Source organism: Semicossyphus pulcher, unplaced genomic scaffold (genome assembly GCF_022749685.1).
Source record: "Semicossyphus pulcher isolate SPU_LCO1_2020_fin unplaced genomic scaffold, fSemPul1.0.p SCAF_7, whole genome shotgun sequence".
Taxonomy (NCBI): Eukaryota; Metazoa; Chordata; class Actinopteri; order Labriformes; family Labridae; genus Semicossyphus; species Semicossyphus pulcher.
Genome location: NW_027211748.1, coordinates 12,216,926 through 12,232,805, shown reverse-complemented (window position 1 = coordinate 12,232,805; position 15,880 = coordinate 12,216,926). Strand labels below are relative to the sequence as shown.

General features: G+C 41.6%; 1 protein-coding gene across 1 annotated transcript in view; it reads left to right on the top strand.

Annotated features, from left to right (window-relative positions):
* dpp6b (dipeptidyl-peptidase 6b) overlaps window positions 1–15,880 on the top strand; it is a 66,053-nt gene that overhangs the window by 48,352 nt on the left and 1,821 nt on the right. Inside the window, exons 7-22 of the mRNA XM_069684322.1 lie at window positions 207–288; window positions 4,650–4,770; window positions 9,613–9,767; window positions 10,760–10,857; window positions 10,990–11,116; window positions 12,129–12,167; window positions 12,348–12,455; window positions 12,527–12,618; window positions 12,719–12,766; window positions 12,846–12,958; window positions 13,677–13,724; window positions 13,857–13,955; window positions 14,038–14,107; window positions 15,300–15,494; window positions 15,579–15,633; window positions 15,734–15,836. Coding sequence (XP_069540423.1) covers window positions 207–288; window positions 4,650–4,770; window positions 9,613–9,767; window positions 10,760–10,857; window positions 10,990–11,116; window positions 12,129–12,167; window positions 12,348–12,455; window positions 12,527–12,618; window positions 12,719–12,766; window positions 12,846–12,958; window positions 13,677–13,724; window positions 13,857–13,955; window positions 14,038–14,107; window positions 15,300–15,494; window positions 15,579–15,633; window positions 15,734–15,836 — 1,553 coding nt within the window. The remainder of the gene's footprint in view (window positions 1–206; window positions 289–4,649; window positions 4,771–9,612; window positions 9,768–10,759; window positions 10,858–10,989; window positions 11,117–12,128; window positions 12,168–12,347; window positions 12,456–12,526; window positions 12,619–12,718; window positions 12,767–12,845; window positions 12,959–13,676; window positions 13,725–13,856; window positions 13,956–14,037; window positions 14,108–15,299; window positions 15,495–15,578; window positions 15,634–15,733; window positions 15,837–15,880) is intronic.

Genomic DNA, 15,880 nt, shown 5'->3' with positions numbered 1-15,880 from the left:
GTGCTGTATTTGTATGGAGCCTAGCAAAGTCAGCTTGTGCTAAAAAAGGATTTGGATGATTGATGAAGCCTATACAGGGAGAACAAACCAAAAAATGCATGACTTCCTTGCTCTGACTTTGCATTTGTGTTATTTGCAGTGCATTGTACATGTAGCATAAATACAGACAAATACTTGGCTGATTCTTTCATGTGTTGTTTCCACAGGGAAACTTGGCCTCTGAATCCCCCTGAAGTGCATGAAGCTGCCCTGCAGTTTGCTGGATGGGGACCCCGAGGCCAGCAGCTGGTAAGGAGTCTGTACACTCGAGATTACACTCAATGAATGCTGGCACAGTGGTGGAGATCTGTCAGAGTCAGCCTGGCATCGTGGCATTGCAGAGGAGGCACAGTAGTGATTTATGGTTTGTCACAGAGAAGCAGACAAACATTGTGGCAATAAGAGCTTTTTGTCCGCTGTAAAGCCTGAACTGTCCTTGCTTTGACCTCCGTCAGTGTCACCATGAAGCCAAATAGTTTTTACTTTCACGACTTTGTGACAACACATGCGCTGGTGAGAGCCACAGTGGCAGATGGCAGCTCCATGACATGACCTGGCGTGGATAGTCTGGGGTTGTTGATGGTGTGAAAACACATGGCGCTGGCTGAAGTGTGTGTGTGTGTGTGTGTGTGTGTGTGTGTGTGTGTGTGTGTGTGTGCGTGTGCGTGTGTGTGGGATGGATTTTGTAAAACACACCAGTGGTTTATCCAGTTAGTCAAACACAATTAGTGTCCTTCATTTGGTTTCATCACAGTTCCATTCGGTTCTTTCATTAATTAATTTATTCGTTAAACATGGTATGTTGTCTCTATAACACAAGCTGTACCTATTGATTGTCTGTTTGTCAGCTGGATTAGGAAAATCTACAATTTCCATTCAACTTGGTAAATGTAGGTGTATCACGGGCAAAGAAACAACCCAGGACCTGAAGCAGGTTCAGATCAGGTTCACACACAAGCAATGAAGCAGAGTATTGGCCTTGTTAGTGGAGTGCGCTCTCTGAGTGCCCTAGTTATAAAATGATATATTATCTAGCTTTGAAAAGCTTAAGGAGTACAGGAATAGTTGTAGAAGAAAGTCTGCTAAACTGTTGTGTGAGTTTCTTGAAATATCTTGAATAAGAAAAAAGTGGCTTATCTCTGTTCGAACATTATCTTTAATTTTTCTTTCAAACTTTGTTCAAAGCTAAAGGAATGTGGAGCTCAAGCTCTTATAAATTCAACATTACCATTAGAGTAAACTGTCTATAATACATTTAATGAAACATATGAATGCACTTCACGGGAGGTGAGCTACACAGTAAAGCCCAATCTAATATTCTTTTAACCATCGTTCTGTATATTCTAAGGCTAATCGAATGCTTCGAAGCTTCAATTGTTGCCATGGTAATTGACGGCAAAAATCTGTATTCGAATATTTTTTCCCCCTTTTTGACCCCTCCAAAATAAGAATTAGCTTATTGAATCAATAACCCAACATTAATCACTGTAGTGACTTTGGAACAAACCAATATATCTAAATAAGCCACTGAGAAGTGGACGGGTGAACAAGTTTCAGACGTGTGTTTTGGGATGAAAATAAATCAATGTCCATGCTCTGTTCATCTTTTGATTTTGTGATCCATTTATTCACCTTTCTTTGTTTGCATTCAAACAAGTGCATCAAGGCAGATCCCAATGTCATTCCTGTTCATCAGCAGTGGTTGGTCTGCCAGAGAGGGTGGGCGGAGCTAAGCGGCTGCTTTTCCGCTCTCTGCAAGTGTTGCGAGTAAACAGTGATCTACTATGGCTGAACAAACAAAGAAAAGATCGATGACTACAGATACAACTTCAAAAATAAGTGAAAATCCAAAGAAAAAGAAACAAACTCGACGCTCAGATGAAGCAAACAGTCTAAAAAGGAAAGCGACCGTCAGCGAGGAAAATCAAGAGTTACAACCGTTGCAAAGGGACGCCTGGTCCGGGAAAGTGTACTCTCGCAATTGCCGTTTCTTGCCATAAGGTTCCGCCAAAGAGAATGAAACTTTGAGATTATCACTTAAACGAACAAATGAACTGCCAGCTCCTTATAGTGACTTAATTTAAAACTAACTGAACAAAACACTTTTCGAGTCGCGGTGGCAGCAACTTGTCAATCACAAGGTAGCCACGCACTAATGTATACCTTGCTTTATGGTTTATTTTACTCTAAATGGATGAATAATTAACTAAATTAACATCTTGCTCTTTTAAAGAGGACCTCAAACTATCAATTGAGACCAGGAAGTCATTGGGTAAATGTTTACTGAGATAATAAATGAAGTGAGATGTATGGCCATTTTCTAATAGACTTCAGTAAAATATGATTCCTTTTTACAAAAAGTGAATCATTCCATCAGAAAAGATGCGGGTTTAAAGCATTCGCATTGTCTCCTCTTACTACATCGACTTCTTAATGCAGTCTGTGATAAAAACTAAAATAGGATGTCAAAAGAGAAATATATAATAATGGCTTTGTCCTTTAATAAAATTGACTTTAAATTGACCCTTACAGCTGATTTGTTCTTTTATTCTTTTGCTTTATACAATTCTTTTAAATTAGTTTGTGTTAAGACTGCGTTGCCTTGACAACAGACAGCACCGTGTTTCATCTGCAAGGCTTCATAGCTTTCTCTTCCTCCATTACGGTTCTTATTGTATCATTTGCTTAAATTACAGACACATGGTTGTAAAAAGATATTAACATTTCAAGTGGGCAGTGAGACTCTGCCTGCCAATGGACGAAAGCATTTGCATATGGTAATAGTGTACCTGATTGTTCCTTACGAGATTCTGTTACTGTAGCTGCAAGTTTGATTTATGTGAGAAAATGAAGATGATGTCTCGTCTTTTGTTTCAGTCTGACCCGGCGACGTCCGGCGTGTTTTCTTTTTCTCCCTCGCAGTGTTTGAACATAACGATTTGAGAGTTCTTAAAAATTGGAGCGATTTATCATGTTCGCTCATCAGCACGTAAAGATGAGAGGTGTGTGTGAGCGTTTGTGGCAGTATGGATGTGTGCAGTGAAGCATCAGATGTACAGTGAGAGGAGAAGGGAGATGAATCCTCCCCTCATTAAACCACAAGCAATTACTCTACCGTGACAGAGCAATCAGTGAGGCTGGGTCAGCACGCACACACAGAAACACACGCAACTGAAAAAGAGATTATTATGTCACAAAAGACGAGGGAGAAGAACGAGAAAAATGTGAATGATAAAACAAAACAAAGCAAAGAATTATGTGACATAATTGGACAATATCTCACAGCTGGAGACACACTCACACATGTACACAAACTGGTGCAGAAATAAGAAACCCGACTGTTCCAGCTTCACAGGTGTCTTTGATGTTGCTACTTTCATCTCTCCACCCTTTGAAATGACTTTTTTCTAGACTTTTGCTTACTTTCTATCTTCTCTCATCTAAATCCTTTGAAAAGAACAACGATTGAACAAGCATCAATCGATCCAGACTGCCACCTGTTATTTACAAATGATTCCAGTTTTCAGAGGCCATTCAGGTTCATTGATGACTAAATGCTGTGACGAGGTTTGTGCCAACAACGGGTTCCTTGAACACAGCTGCAAAATGAGTGTTTTGCGGTCGAGTTTTGAGGCGAAAGTGACCGAGGTGTAATTTATAATAATGAGAATTCTGCTTTAAAAGCTGTCTGTGATTTTTGTTATGTCCCGTGGCAGTTTTGCAGCGTCCTCAAACCGCCGGCTTCCTTTGCTTCTACTCAGCCCAGCATTGATCTGTTTTCCTTAGATGTCCATCCCACAACATAAAACTTTGATTTTCTCACTAGCAGCCATAGATCAGAGCGAAAGCAGCCATGTCTCTCTCTTTTTTTTGATTCTTGTACTGGTGATGTTTAGGCTTAGATTTAACTGAGCGGGTTTTAACGGACAGCACAGCCACACCACGGCTTCAGCGTGAGATACCAATCAATCGCACATTGATCTCCCTCACACTGGCGAAAACACTGGAGTGGATTGACAAAGGGGTTTGAGTGTCACACACTCATCTGCCAGCGGTGTGTCTTAATTCCTTCAGATGATGCCATCGATGTCACTGCCAGCGAGAATCAGCAGTCTAACCTGCATGCCAGCTGATGCCAAACCCGAGCAGACAGCAAAACGTTTCAATAAACACAATGGGGTGCTTCTACATGACTTCAAGCATGTGTGTGTGTGTGTGTGTGTGTGTGCCTGCAGGGCCTCAGCCATCTCCAGTGCGATGATGAGCAACAGAGAGGGTTTCATACTGTTTTGTAGAGGAATCCAGCTCAAACTGTAATTAGGCTAATTCTGTTAATACAATGCTTAAGGCGAGTGTTGACTGAGACTGTATTAGCTTTTCAGTGTCATCGAGTGGGTAACTGTGTCTCCATCTGGATTAAAATGAAGTCATGTTGTGATAAAAAGCCACAGGTGGGTTTGGTGTAAAAGCTCGTACTGACAGGAAGACGTTAGACACAAAGGCGGAGAAAAAGTAGTCCCAGTCTCGCTCCAGCTTTACACTGCAAGAAATTGAAACCTCAATGATACGGAGACTAATGATGTTTCTTCTTCCTTAATTTCTCTGTCCAGATCTTCATATTTGAAAACAACATCTACTACAGAGCGACAGTAGTGAGCCCAGCAATCCGCCTGGTGGCCACTGGTAAAGAAGGAGTCGTCTTCAATGGGCTGGCTGACTGGCTGTATGAGGGTAAGACGATTACAACCACGATAACACCAAAGGCCAGGATGATATCATGTCCATCATTTCTTTGTGCAAATGTGAACTCTCTCTTTGGTTGTAAGATGGAGTATGAATACGTCTTACTTTCAGAGCTAACAAAACAAGTGAGTCGAATTAGCTAAAATTCTGCAGCAAATACATGACTCGGCAAAAACACCAAGTACCAAACTTACATGTCGTCATTGAGTATCTCACTTTGAAATCATGGGATTTAACATCCTATTGTAACACTTGTCTGAGACGGCTTCGACAAGATTTTAAGCCTGCCAGGGATTTGCTCGCATTCGGCTGCAAGAGCATTAGTGAGGTGGGACACTGATGTTTGGCTATTAGGCTCGCAGTCTGTGTCCCAGTTCATCCCAAAGATGTTGGATTAGCATTATTACATTGTTGTTACATCAGCATTCATTTGCTTCTTCCCAACTGATGAAGGATTATCTTTTGTTTCACATACATGGACCAGACGTGGCCGTCTTTGTGCAGACTGGCTCTGTGTATTTGCTGAGCATATCCTGTCTTTGCATTTATCATACGTGATTACAATAAAGTAATGCTGGTCCAGCAAATTGATTAAAGGTCCATTGGTGGGAAGTGGGAACCCCCTCACTCAAATGATGTGAGTCTTCATCTCGTCTTATGACCAGATTGGTGGGACCATGTCAGTACCCTGGGTGTTGTTACCCTATGCCACTTCTCAACATCACTAGGGTTCACCAACCATGCGTAGGTCAAACTCAGCATAGTGTCCATGTCAAGAGCAGTTATTACACTATACTACCTAAAGCCATCCCCTGTAATCTAACATTGGGGCATAAAGAAGTTTTCCTGATGAACCATACAGCGGTTGGGCATGTCTGTTGGTGGTCCAATTCAGCTGAGTACGTCATGATTTTTGATCGCTGAGAGATCACAACAGTAATAATACAGTTAAAAGACGGCATATAAGCTAAAAAAGAGATTGTGGCTGCCAGGAATTTCAACTACCGTAAAATCTGGAATATAAATCGAACCAGAATATAAGAGGCAGTCTGTTTTTGGGGGTATCTCACAGCCTCAAAAAGGTTTACTCAGGATATTTCATCAGTACTACAGTAACTTATCTTCATTTGAAACACACTCAAAACACACAAATTACAGCCTTCCATCAGTTTTCACCATGTTGAGTTTGTAATCCTGTTAACTACCAGTGCGATAGTTGAGCTCAGCCTATGGTAACATTGATTGTTGTGAGGGTGGTGGCTGCAGTGGTGATCAAGTCCGTGACAAAGCTTTAGCTAGATTATAGCGCCATTGTCTGGATAAAATACCGCAACACATTAAAATACCTCTATCTGCACGTTATACTGGTATATTGGTCGCACCGGTATATAGGCTAGGACGCATATACACTGAGTGTAACGGTACTTTATAGGGATGCACGATATTAGATTTTTTGCCGATATCCGATATGCTGATATTTTACAACTCATTACATACTGTATTGGAAGTAGCGTACAGTATAATGGTGATACTCTCATCACATTTGTTACAACGGTCGGGGTGACGGGTCTTGAGATGGTTAATCAAGTTTGTAGTGTTGAAAGACTTTGCCTTGGCTCCTCCTCGCATCACCGAAGCTGAGCAGTCATTGCAAACAGCAGTTTTGCGATCTATTTCGGACACTTTGAAAAACTTCCACACCACGGACATTTTGGCTTCTAACTCTCTCATGCTGCAGGTAGACACACGTGACGTCATCACGCTGCGCCGCGCAGGTCTTCTTCGCGCCGGGGACATTGCGCCGAGGTCATTTAATCAAGTATGCAGCAGCCCATTATTTTATCGGTTAATTATATCGGCGGATATCGGCATGTTGGCAGATATCCGATAGTTCATTTTTTCGATACCGATAACGTGCCGATAATATCGCGAATCCCCAGTACTTTATTCCTTGTTTTTGGTTTCCTTGGGGAAATATGAATCCATATGCAGTTTGGTGCTGAGCAGGAAGCACAAAGTTTGACAACAGTGAGACTGAACTATAACAGTAAAGTTAAGGGACAGAAAACTACAGATAGACATGTGCGAGAAAATAGAAAATAGGCTGATAGTTCTCTGTGGGTTTTCAATGAAAATACCATTTTATTCAAGTAGCCAAGTGGTACATTGTTGAAATAAAAATATTCACCAGAGCCTCTTAAATGGATCTGTGCAGTCCAAACCAAACCATGGGAAACCCTCCCAGCACACACAGTATGTATTCACCTTAAGTCAGGGGTTCCCACAGACATTAGGACACTTATTGTGTTGAACTAACTAAATTTGAGGACCATTTTGCCCCAATCTTATGACTCCTGCCCCCCACCTTTGAGGTAGGTGTTATTGTGTATGATTCCCTTTGAAAGAGCACACCTGGCTGTGCTTCAGTGCTCCTCCTGCTCTAGACTTCCCTCAGCTCGTCTCTGTGTTCAGGAAACTTAATTAATTTATGTCTTCAGCGCTGCAATCTCTCTCAGCAGATGTTCAGAAGCCAGCTCACTTGTAATTTAATATGAGACATTTTCTGATTAATGCATATGTGAGACAGACACTCCAATTATATTCCACTTGGATATGGCTTCGTTTACAGATGCGCCGCCGTGATTGAGAATAGTTATTTCCACTGTGCATTCATTTATAAGAAAGTTTATGGGTTTCTTGTTTAGTGAGGGACGATTTCTGTTACTGTCATTGTTAGAATTATTAATTCTGGATTTATTCAGAGGGCTGGTTTGGATAATAATTGCAGTATAATTGGATAATGTAATTACAAAATGCCAGTTATGATGAGAGAAATTCAGTTTCAGAGCATGAACTGCGTCAAGCTCGGCTCTAATCGGTTTTTCATTAATGGGATTACTTCTTTGTTGAAGACACAGAACACGACATGAAAGAAATAATCCATTTTCAAGGCTGAAGAAAGATTTGTCTTGCTATGTTTCTCCGCTATGTTTCACGGATTTATCAGTGGATAACAGACGGGTCTTACAGAAAGAGAAACCATGTAGCTGCACAGCAAACAGTGTGGACTGTTTTGTTCAGGTGAGATGGGTTTGGCTACAGTTGTTTGGACCTGGTTCAATGTGAGGCTGCCTCCTGTCTCTCAGGTGTTTAGCTTTCTGCATTCAAACACACTCATCCTTGAGAGAATGAGTTTAATTGTGAGCAGCAGACGTTGCTATCACTGTATTGTGAGACGTGTTTCAAAGAGAGAAAACAGATTACTTGCATACATACAATTATTCTGCTGCAAGCAGACAAGTTAACTCTAACCAACTTCCCTCTGAGCCTCTAAAACTGAAACATTTCCTTTAAATTATCTCTCATAGCTTTAAATTAATGACACATTAAGAACATGCCTGTTGCATGGTTAATTTGTGTCAACATGCAGCTGTTGTTGAAATGTTCGAACACATGTCATGTCTGTGGCTGCATCATTACATCAAAGTGAATATTTCCGATGACGGATCGACAACTTGTGCATCAAAGGATCCACATGTTCCTTTAACACTAAGATCCTGTCTTATATTTGTAAACACGGTCCTGTGGGTTTGGAAAATGCTTCGCCAAAAACAAAACAACTGCCTGTGAAGCTTTGATGTCGATCGGATTTAGTAATAATTCCTCAGCTGTCAAAATAACGCTTTATCAAGCTCTCACTTTGATCAGGAGATTAAAGACAGCGAAGTTGTGGGAATGAAGTTGGGAAGACTTTAATGTTTGCCGTCGAGCAGAAGGTTTGGGAGATGGATGAGATGAAAGAAATTGATGTTTTAAGAGTGTAACATATGAGAGCACGTGTTTGCATGTACACTGACCTTTACATTGATATGAATATGTGTCCTAACCTTGCTGATTGAGGCTAAGACGTACGTTTGCCTCTAACAGCTGTGATTGTCTTGCACAGAAGACAAGCGTTGCTGTTATAGGGCATAAATGTGAACAAAGGCAGCATTCTTAAAGAGCAATTTGCCAGGAATCTTATTAAACGCTCAACCTTCATGAAATAATGGATACAATAAATGTTATTTTGTGCTCCTGCGGGGTTGCAGAAGAATTAGTGTTGTTTGTTATTCTCTGGGCCTGGGCCTTGAAGCTCCAGCTGCGCTGCTACAAAGTAGTCGGCCTTAGAGGGAGAACTCAATCAAGTGTTGAAAATTCAACCCTGACAGTTTTCTACCCACCGTGACCCTGTGCTTTCACAGTATTTTCATTTTGAATAACAAGATCACTAAGTCCTCATCAAGGTTGAGCTGATCTTTTTTTTTTGTCAGGAAAAGGTTGTGATTTAGATCCTTCCAGCTGTGCGCTTTACGAGCTTTTCATAGAGCTCTTCTGCCCCCTGCTGGATGAAGATGACACATCAGGAAACTGCAGGAAAAGACATTTGTAAAAGGGAGGAGAGCAGAGCCTTTTAAAAGATTTTACTTTAAAGGAGGTATTTGTGCACGTTGTGTCCTAGTTTCCTTCAAAATGTCAGCTCCCTCATTTTCAGTACATCTGTGGCTCAGTCGAAACCCTTTGCAGCTCACAGGGAACCAACAACAACAAAATGTGAGAGAGTAGACCCAGGCGAGGCAAAGGAAGAAGTAATTATACATCTTTCATATATCATACATAAAGAGGGAAAGGGGTCTGGAATTAGCTGCAGGAGCCAACAAACAGGTGTAAAGCACAGTACAGTACACTGGCATCATTTAAAACATTATTTTGCTCCTCATCGTCTTGTTTCTCTGTCTCCAGTTTCATCCGTTCCTCACAGTATGTTTAATATGTTGTCTGGTTTTACAGAGGAGATCTTGCAGACCCACGTAGCCCACTGGTGGTCTCCTGATGGGCTGCGTCTGGCCTACATGACCATCAATGACACGCTGGTGCCCAAGATGGAAGTTCCCTTTTTCACAGGAACACCGTACCCCGCCAGCTTGGAGTATCACTACCCAAAGGCAAGCATAAGTCAAAACAATGCTACAATGTAAAAGAGGTTATTTGTAGTGATGAAACTTCAGACATTTATCCCCAAATCTGCAGCTTCTCTCATCTTTATGGAGCATTAGTGAGTTCTTTTAGTGACTCATTGTTGTGCAGTCATGGGTGCAACTTCACTGTTTGGATTCACTCTCAACTTTCTGATTGTGTTGTTTTAAGCAACAGCAGGAAGCCTTCCTTTACCTGCTCAGCAGCAAACAGCTAACTGACACAGTTAGCTTGTGAATATGTAGCATTTAACAGCTAAAGATCCAGATGTTTCCTACAGCGATTGGTAGAGACTAACAACAGAGCTAAAAGGAGAAATACTGAACTTGCATTCATTGGGTTGATGGGAAAAGCAACTCCAAATTAATAATAATATTACTCTGAAACTTCTTTATATGAAGCTGCAGTTTGAGCCTCTCATGTAAGAGCAAACAGTCGTGTCATAAAAGTTACCCTTGGTTTCTTTACAATACAAATAACCGAGATTTTAGAAGAACTCAGAGGAGTTATTACCAGAGTCCTTAAAAACTTTCTATCAGTCTGGTTAAAAGAATAAATATTTTCAGTTTCACTGCAAGAACTGTTTTTTTCCTGTCATCTGATTGTTAAATGAGACTCTCAGGATCCAGGAAATACCTTAAGATATTTTTAACGACCTTCAGCTTTTTCAAACGTCCCTGAGTAATTATCTTTCAGAGAACATTACAGTAAAATATTCTACATGTAACGGCACAGGAGGAACAAACTGGGGCTGCTGGGTGTGTAAATAAGCGAGTGTTCACATATTGACACCACTGCCCCAACTGGCCAAAACAAGCTATTGCAGGTTTGAATTTTCTAGCATGTTGTGTTGTGCTGAGGACTTTGATTGACTGATCTCTCAAGACAGCGGAAAGACGATTCACCTCTGCCTTAAACTGAAATCCTGTCCGACCTATCTAATTTCCTGTCGGCCCTTTAGGCCGGGGAGGAAAACCCTGTAGTGCATCTGTCAGTGGTGAGCCTCAACGGTCCCCTGCACACCGTGGTGATGAAGAAACCTGATGACCCCCGGATAGGGTGAGTGACAGCCCAACACGCCTTATTATGTATGAAGGTACAAGCACCAGAAGTAGCCCCGGAGCATTCTCTTAAGACAGTGGAGACGGGATGTCAGTGGTGATGATGTGTTCTCACTTTCTGGTTTTCCAGGAGGGAATATTATATCACCATGGTGAGATGGGCCACCAGCACAAAACTGGCTGTCAACTGGCTGAACAGAGCCCAGAACAACTCAATCCTGACTCTGTGTGAGGCGACGACTGGAGTCTGTGTTAAGGTGAAACATTCAGGAAACGTGACGTCTGCTGTCATTGTGGATTTTGTGTTTGTTAATACGTTTTTCTTGCTGTCAACACATCCCATGAAAAGACCAAAACCAACCATGAATTTAAACCTACTAACGAGGGATGCCTGTGTAGCTAGAGCCTGATGAAGTTAATTCCTTCGTGTGAGACATCTGTTACATTAACCATTAAAAATACAATGAGCAACACCATAGCAGTGACTGACATGTTTCTGCAACAATGAGTGTGGGCACTGTAGTTTATTTTGAGTCAATGACTCATACACTGTTCTGCAGCTGCAATTATTCACGAGCTCATCACATCCGCCGCAGAAAACAGTCCCTAACCAATGTTGATTATTTAGTGTTGTTTGTGTTATATATGCTAAAAACTACAGTTCTCAGTTGTTTTAAGAAATAATTAACTCTATTTTCATGACCTTTTTCAACATTACTATTTGCTTTTTACTGAGAGTTGGATTAGTAGCTTGATACTACTATTGTCTGTCAGTTAAATAGTCCGGCACACAACCCCGACAGCGAGAAGGTTCCTAGTCCGCGTCTCGTTCTGGACGTGGTGGGCCTTTCTGCTTACTGTGTGGAGTTTGCATGTTCTCCCCGTGCATGCGTGGGTTCCCTCCGGGTTCTCCAGCTTTCTCCCACAGTCCACAGAAATGCTCGTTAGGTTAAATGGTCACTCTAAATAGGTGTGAATGTGAGCGTGATAAGGTTGTCTGTGTGAATCAGGCTAGCTGTTTCCTTCTGTTTCCAGTCATTGTGCTAAGCTAAGCTAAGCTAATCAGCTTCTATAAGTGCCTTATATTTAACACTATAAGATTCTCCCCATGTATTTCTCTACAGTGTATTTCGCAACATTTAGAATAAATGCACTTGTTTAAACACACTTGTTTTGGGTCTTTTCATATGAATTGTTGAGAAAAAAAATAAATATAGATTATCTCTTGACATCAGAAACTCAGAAAAGTCTTTCTCTCATTATTTTCAGAAACACGAGGATGAGAGTGAGAGCTGGCTGCACAGACAGGTACATGATGAAAACACTGCTCTCCTTTTGTTGTGTAGCAGTAAATAAAAAAAGCACCTTTCCTCTATGTCTCTGTGCTTGAACAAGTAAAAGAAAGGAATAACTCAGCCCCTGCAGACACATTTTGCAACCAAAAAAACTTTTTATACACGAGCAGATGTTTGTCCCTCCTCTCTGCAGAATGAACCGCCGCTCTTTTCCCAAGACGGGCACAAGTTTTTCTTCACCAGAGCGATCCCTCAGGGCGGGAGAGGGAAGTTTTTCCACATCTCTATGTCCACCTCTTTGGTAGGAATGTGCTGAATTATCTTTATATTATTTGTGTTAATGCTTTTTTTAATGTTAGATTTTTCTTCCAGCCTAACACTAGCACAGACATCCTTCAGTCCCTGACCTCTGGAGACTGGGACGTCACCAGAATCTTGGCCTACAATCATGAAAGGAACCTCATGTGAGACATTTGGATGCTTCTGCATGCTCATTTTAAAATATCCAGTGCTGCAAAGTCCTGGTTATTTCTTATTTGATGGGTTTGTTTGGTTGTTTTTCAGATACTTTCTGAGCACAGAGGACGACCCCAAACGACGACACTTGTACAGGTAGGATTTTACTACAGGTTATGAGTACTTATGTGGTTTTTACGCTACACACTGATACTTACTCCGTCTTATCCCACAGTGCTGACACAATCCCTCCGTTCAACCGCTGCTGCCTGTCGTGTGAGTTTGTCTGCGGCTACGTGGACGTCTCATTCAGCCACAACATGCACTACTTCCTACTCAACTGCAAAGGTGAGCGCACTCGACCTCGGATCTCTCGAGTCAAGGCTCTTTTTATCGCAGCAGACTGAGAGTGTTTAATATCGCAGCTCTCCTGTGAATGAGAGTGTTCTGGGGGAGGCAGAGGGCCGTGCTCGGGAGAAGGTGTAACTGAATTAGTTGAGAGCTTATATCGAACCGGACATTAGCAGATAACCTCAAACCACCGCTGGATCCCTCTGATTAGCCACAGAAATAAATGTCTCGTGCGGCTCTCTGCCTGTAGTATCTGTCATATGAAAATAATCTCAGTGGTTAGCATTGGGTTGTTGTTTATGAGTTATTCTTTCTGTTCCTCAGAGACACTCTGGCATTGTTACTGTGACCACAAAGCTGTGGTTTCTATGGAAGCTGATTTGTTTAGGGAGGCTCACTCCGGAGAGGAAAAGTGCCGGTGGCTTTCTTCATTAATTGGATCTTTGGAGAGTAGCTCCATTGTGAAATAATAAGCTGCTTCCTCATGGGATGGAAGTAGATTATTAACTGCAGAGCTGGCTGAGAGGACTGTTTCTGAAGGCTGTTTAAGATGACATAGGAGGATGTGCAGAGGAGGATTGGGTTTCACAGGCTTGATTACCACAGGGTGGAGGCATCTGAGCCTTCTGCAGTGCCTTGTTACAGAAATCATGTAACCAAATCATGCTGATCAAATTAACTTCTTTAATTGCATTCCTGTTGTTGTTCTTTGTAGGTCCGAATGTACCGAGTGTGGCTATCTATAGGACCAAAGACAAACAGAGTGAGTGGCGTCTGTTTATATCTGTCCTCTTGCATCACCGTCATCAACTGAATTAACTTAATTCTCTGCAGTTTTCAAAGATAATATATTTGCTGTTAAGAGATTGTAACAAAGGACTCGTTTAACCTGCAGAGCTGTTAGACGTGGAGAGAAATGAAAGGGTTAACAACACCTACAACAACATGCAGATGCCCAAAGTGGAGAACAAGACCATCATCATAGACGACTACAGTAAGTGTCCATGTCAGATCAGCAGGTACACATCTCATCTTGCATCATAAGACTCTCATTAACCTTCTTCTGTGTGTTGCAGCTCTGACGATGGAGATCCTGAAGCCAGCTGCATTCATAGATACAGCACATTACCCCTTACTGCTGCTGGTGTGAGTATGAATACATATGGGTTTATTACAATCAACTCATAATGAAACAATGCACGGAATATTATTAGCACCTGAATGCAACATCTTACAGCTACTTTCATTATCAATTTAAAGATACAGCGGGTTAGTATTGCACTTTGTGGGACTCACAGTAGTCATATTAAAAACCCAGCAGAGTATAGAGATTAAGATATCCTGATTTTTGGTTCCTAGTATAGATACACAATGCTGAATCCTACATTTCCAATAAACCCAATCAAAGGTGTCATTTGTTAGACAGTGCCAGCCTGGTAAAGGCCAGTGTGGCTTTCTGTCATCTCCATGGCTGGGCCTGTCTGCCTTTAAACTGCAGTGTACCAAGGACAGGCTGAACAACACGTTTTCAGATTGGCAGGTTTGAGTCGTCACAAACCTAAGGAGCCAATCCCGTTAATGGACGGGGTGACACTATGCGTATCATTATGTGTAACCTATGGCAACCACTTGGGAGATGCGCGAGCCAGCTGTAACCGTCATCATAATGTTTGCAAACTCACTACTGACTCACTAATTGCTAAATTTCAAGCTAGCCAAGTTTCAATAAGTTGCCAATAAACGACGGCGAGACGTGTTTTGTTTTCACCACGGAGGGGGCAGTTGGAAATGTGCATCGTGGGCGGGGACTATGCAGATTTGGGGATTTTTAAGGGAGAAGGAGGAGACGCCTTGGGAGGATTTTTACAAGGTAAAAAATCAGGCACATTTCATTATTTCAAGCAGAGCATTTAATGTCTTAAAACATGACTGGAGCTGCTCTTTAAGTATCAGTGTTGCACAGTGTTGCTTGACAACTGACCTAAATTACTAATAAGCCACTAAAATATTTGTGTAATATACTAATAATATTACTACTACTAATGTAATGCTAGAATATATTATGAATCAGAATATCCTTCACTAGATACTGTGTTTGTGCAGCATGAAATCATTTGATAATACAAAAAGTTAAGTGCAGCCCTGTGGTCATTTTGCAGAGTTTGTGGTGTAATGTTGGACTTTACAACACTTTTTGTTGTTCTTTTTATTTTTTCAATTCCTTGTTGCTGCCATGTTTATAGTCCAATCATTCTCTGTTGCTTTTTTTCTAAATCTAATATTGATTTTAAACTGACCCACATATTTTCTTTCTCTTTCTGCCTGTGTTTTTCCACAGGGACGGCACGCCCGGCGGGCAGATGGTGTCGGAGCAGTTCAAGGTGGACTGGGCCACAGTTCTGGTCAGCAGCTTCAGCACCATCGTCATCCGCTTCGATGGCCACGGCAGCGGCTTCCAGGGCACCAACTTCCTCCACAAAGTGAGGAGGAAACTGGGAAAACTGGAGGAGAGGGACCAGCTGGAGGCTCTCAGGTGAGACTTGTACTTAAACATTGAAACGGGCCGGTGGCAGAAGCCTTACAGTGGAAGTTTAACCAGTTTGTTTTTCATTTTTAGGTTAATCTCCAAAGAGCCTTACGTTGATAAAACTCGAATGGGAGTTTATGGAAAGGTGAGGAGATACAGATAAACCAACTACGTCACATGAAAATAATAAAGTATAATTACTCATACTACTTGGTCTGTTTCTGTGTCTCTGCCACCTTTTTAAGGCCTATGGAGGATATTTAGCCACAATGCTTCTGAGCTCCGAAGAGTTCACTGATCTGAAATGTGGAACAGCAGTCTCCCCCATCACAGATTTTGAGCTATATGGTAAAACCTTACGGATCATTTTCTTCTTATCTTATTGAATAAAC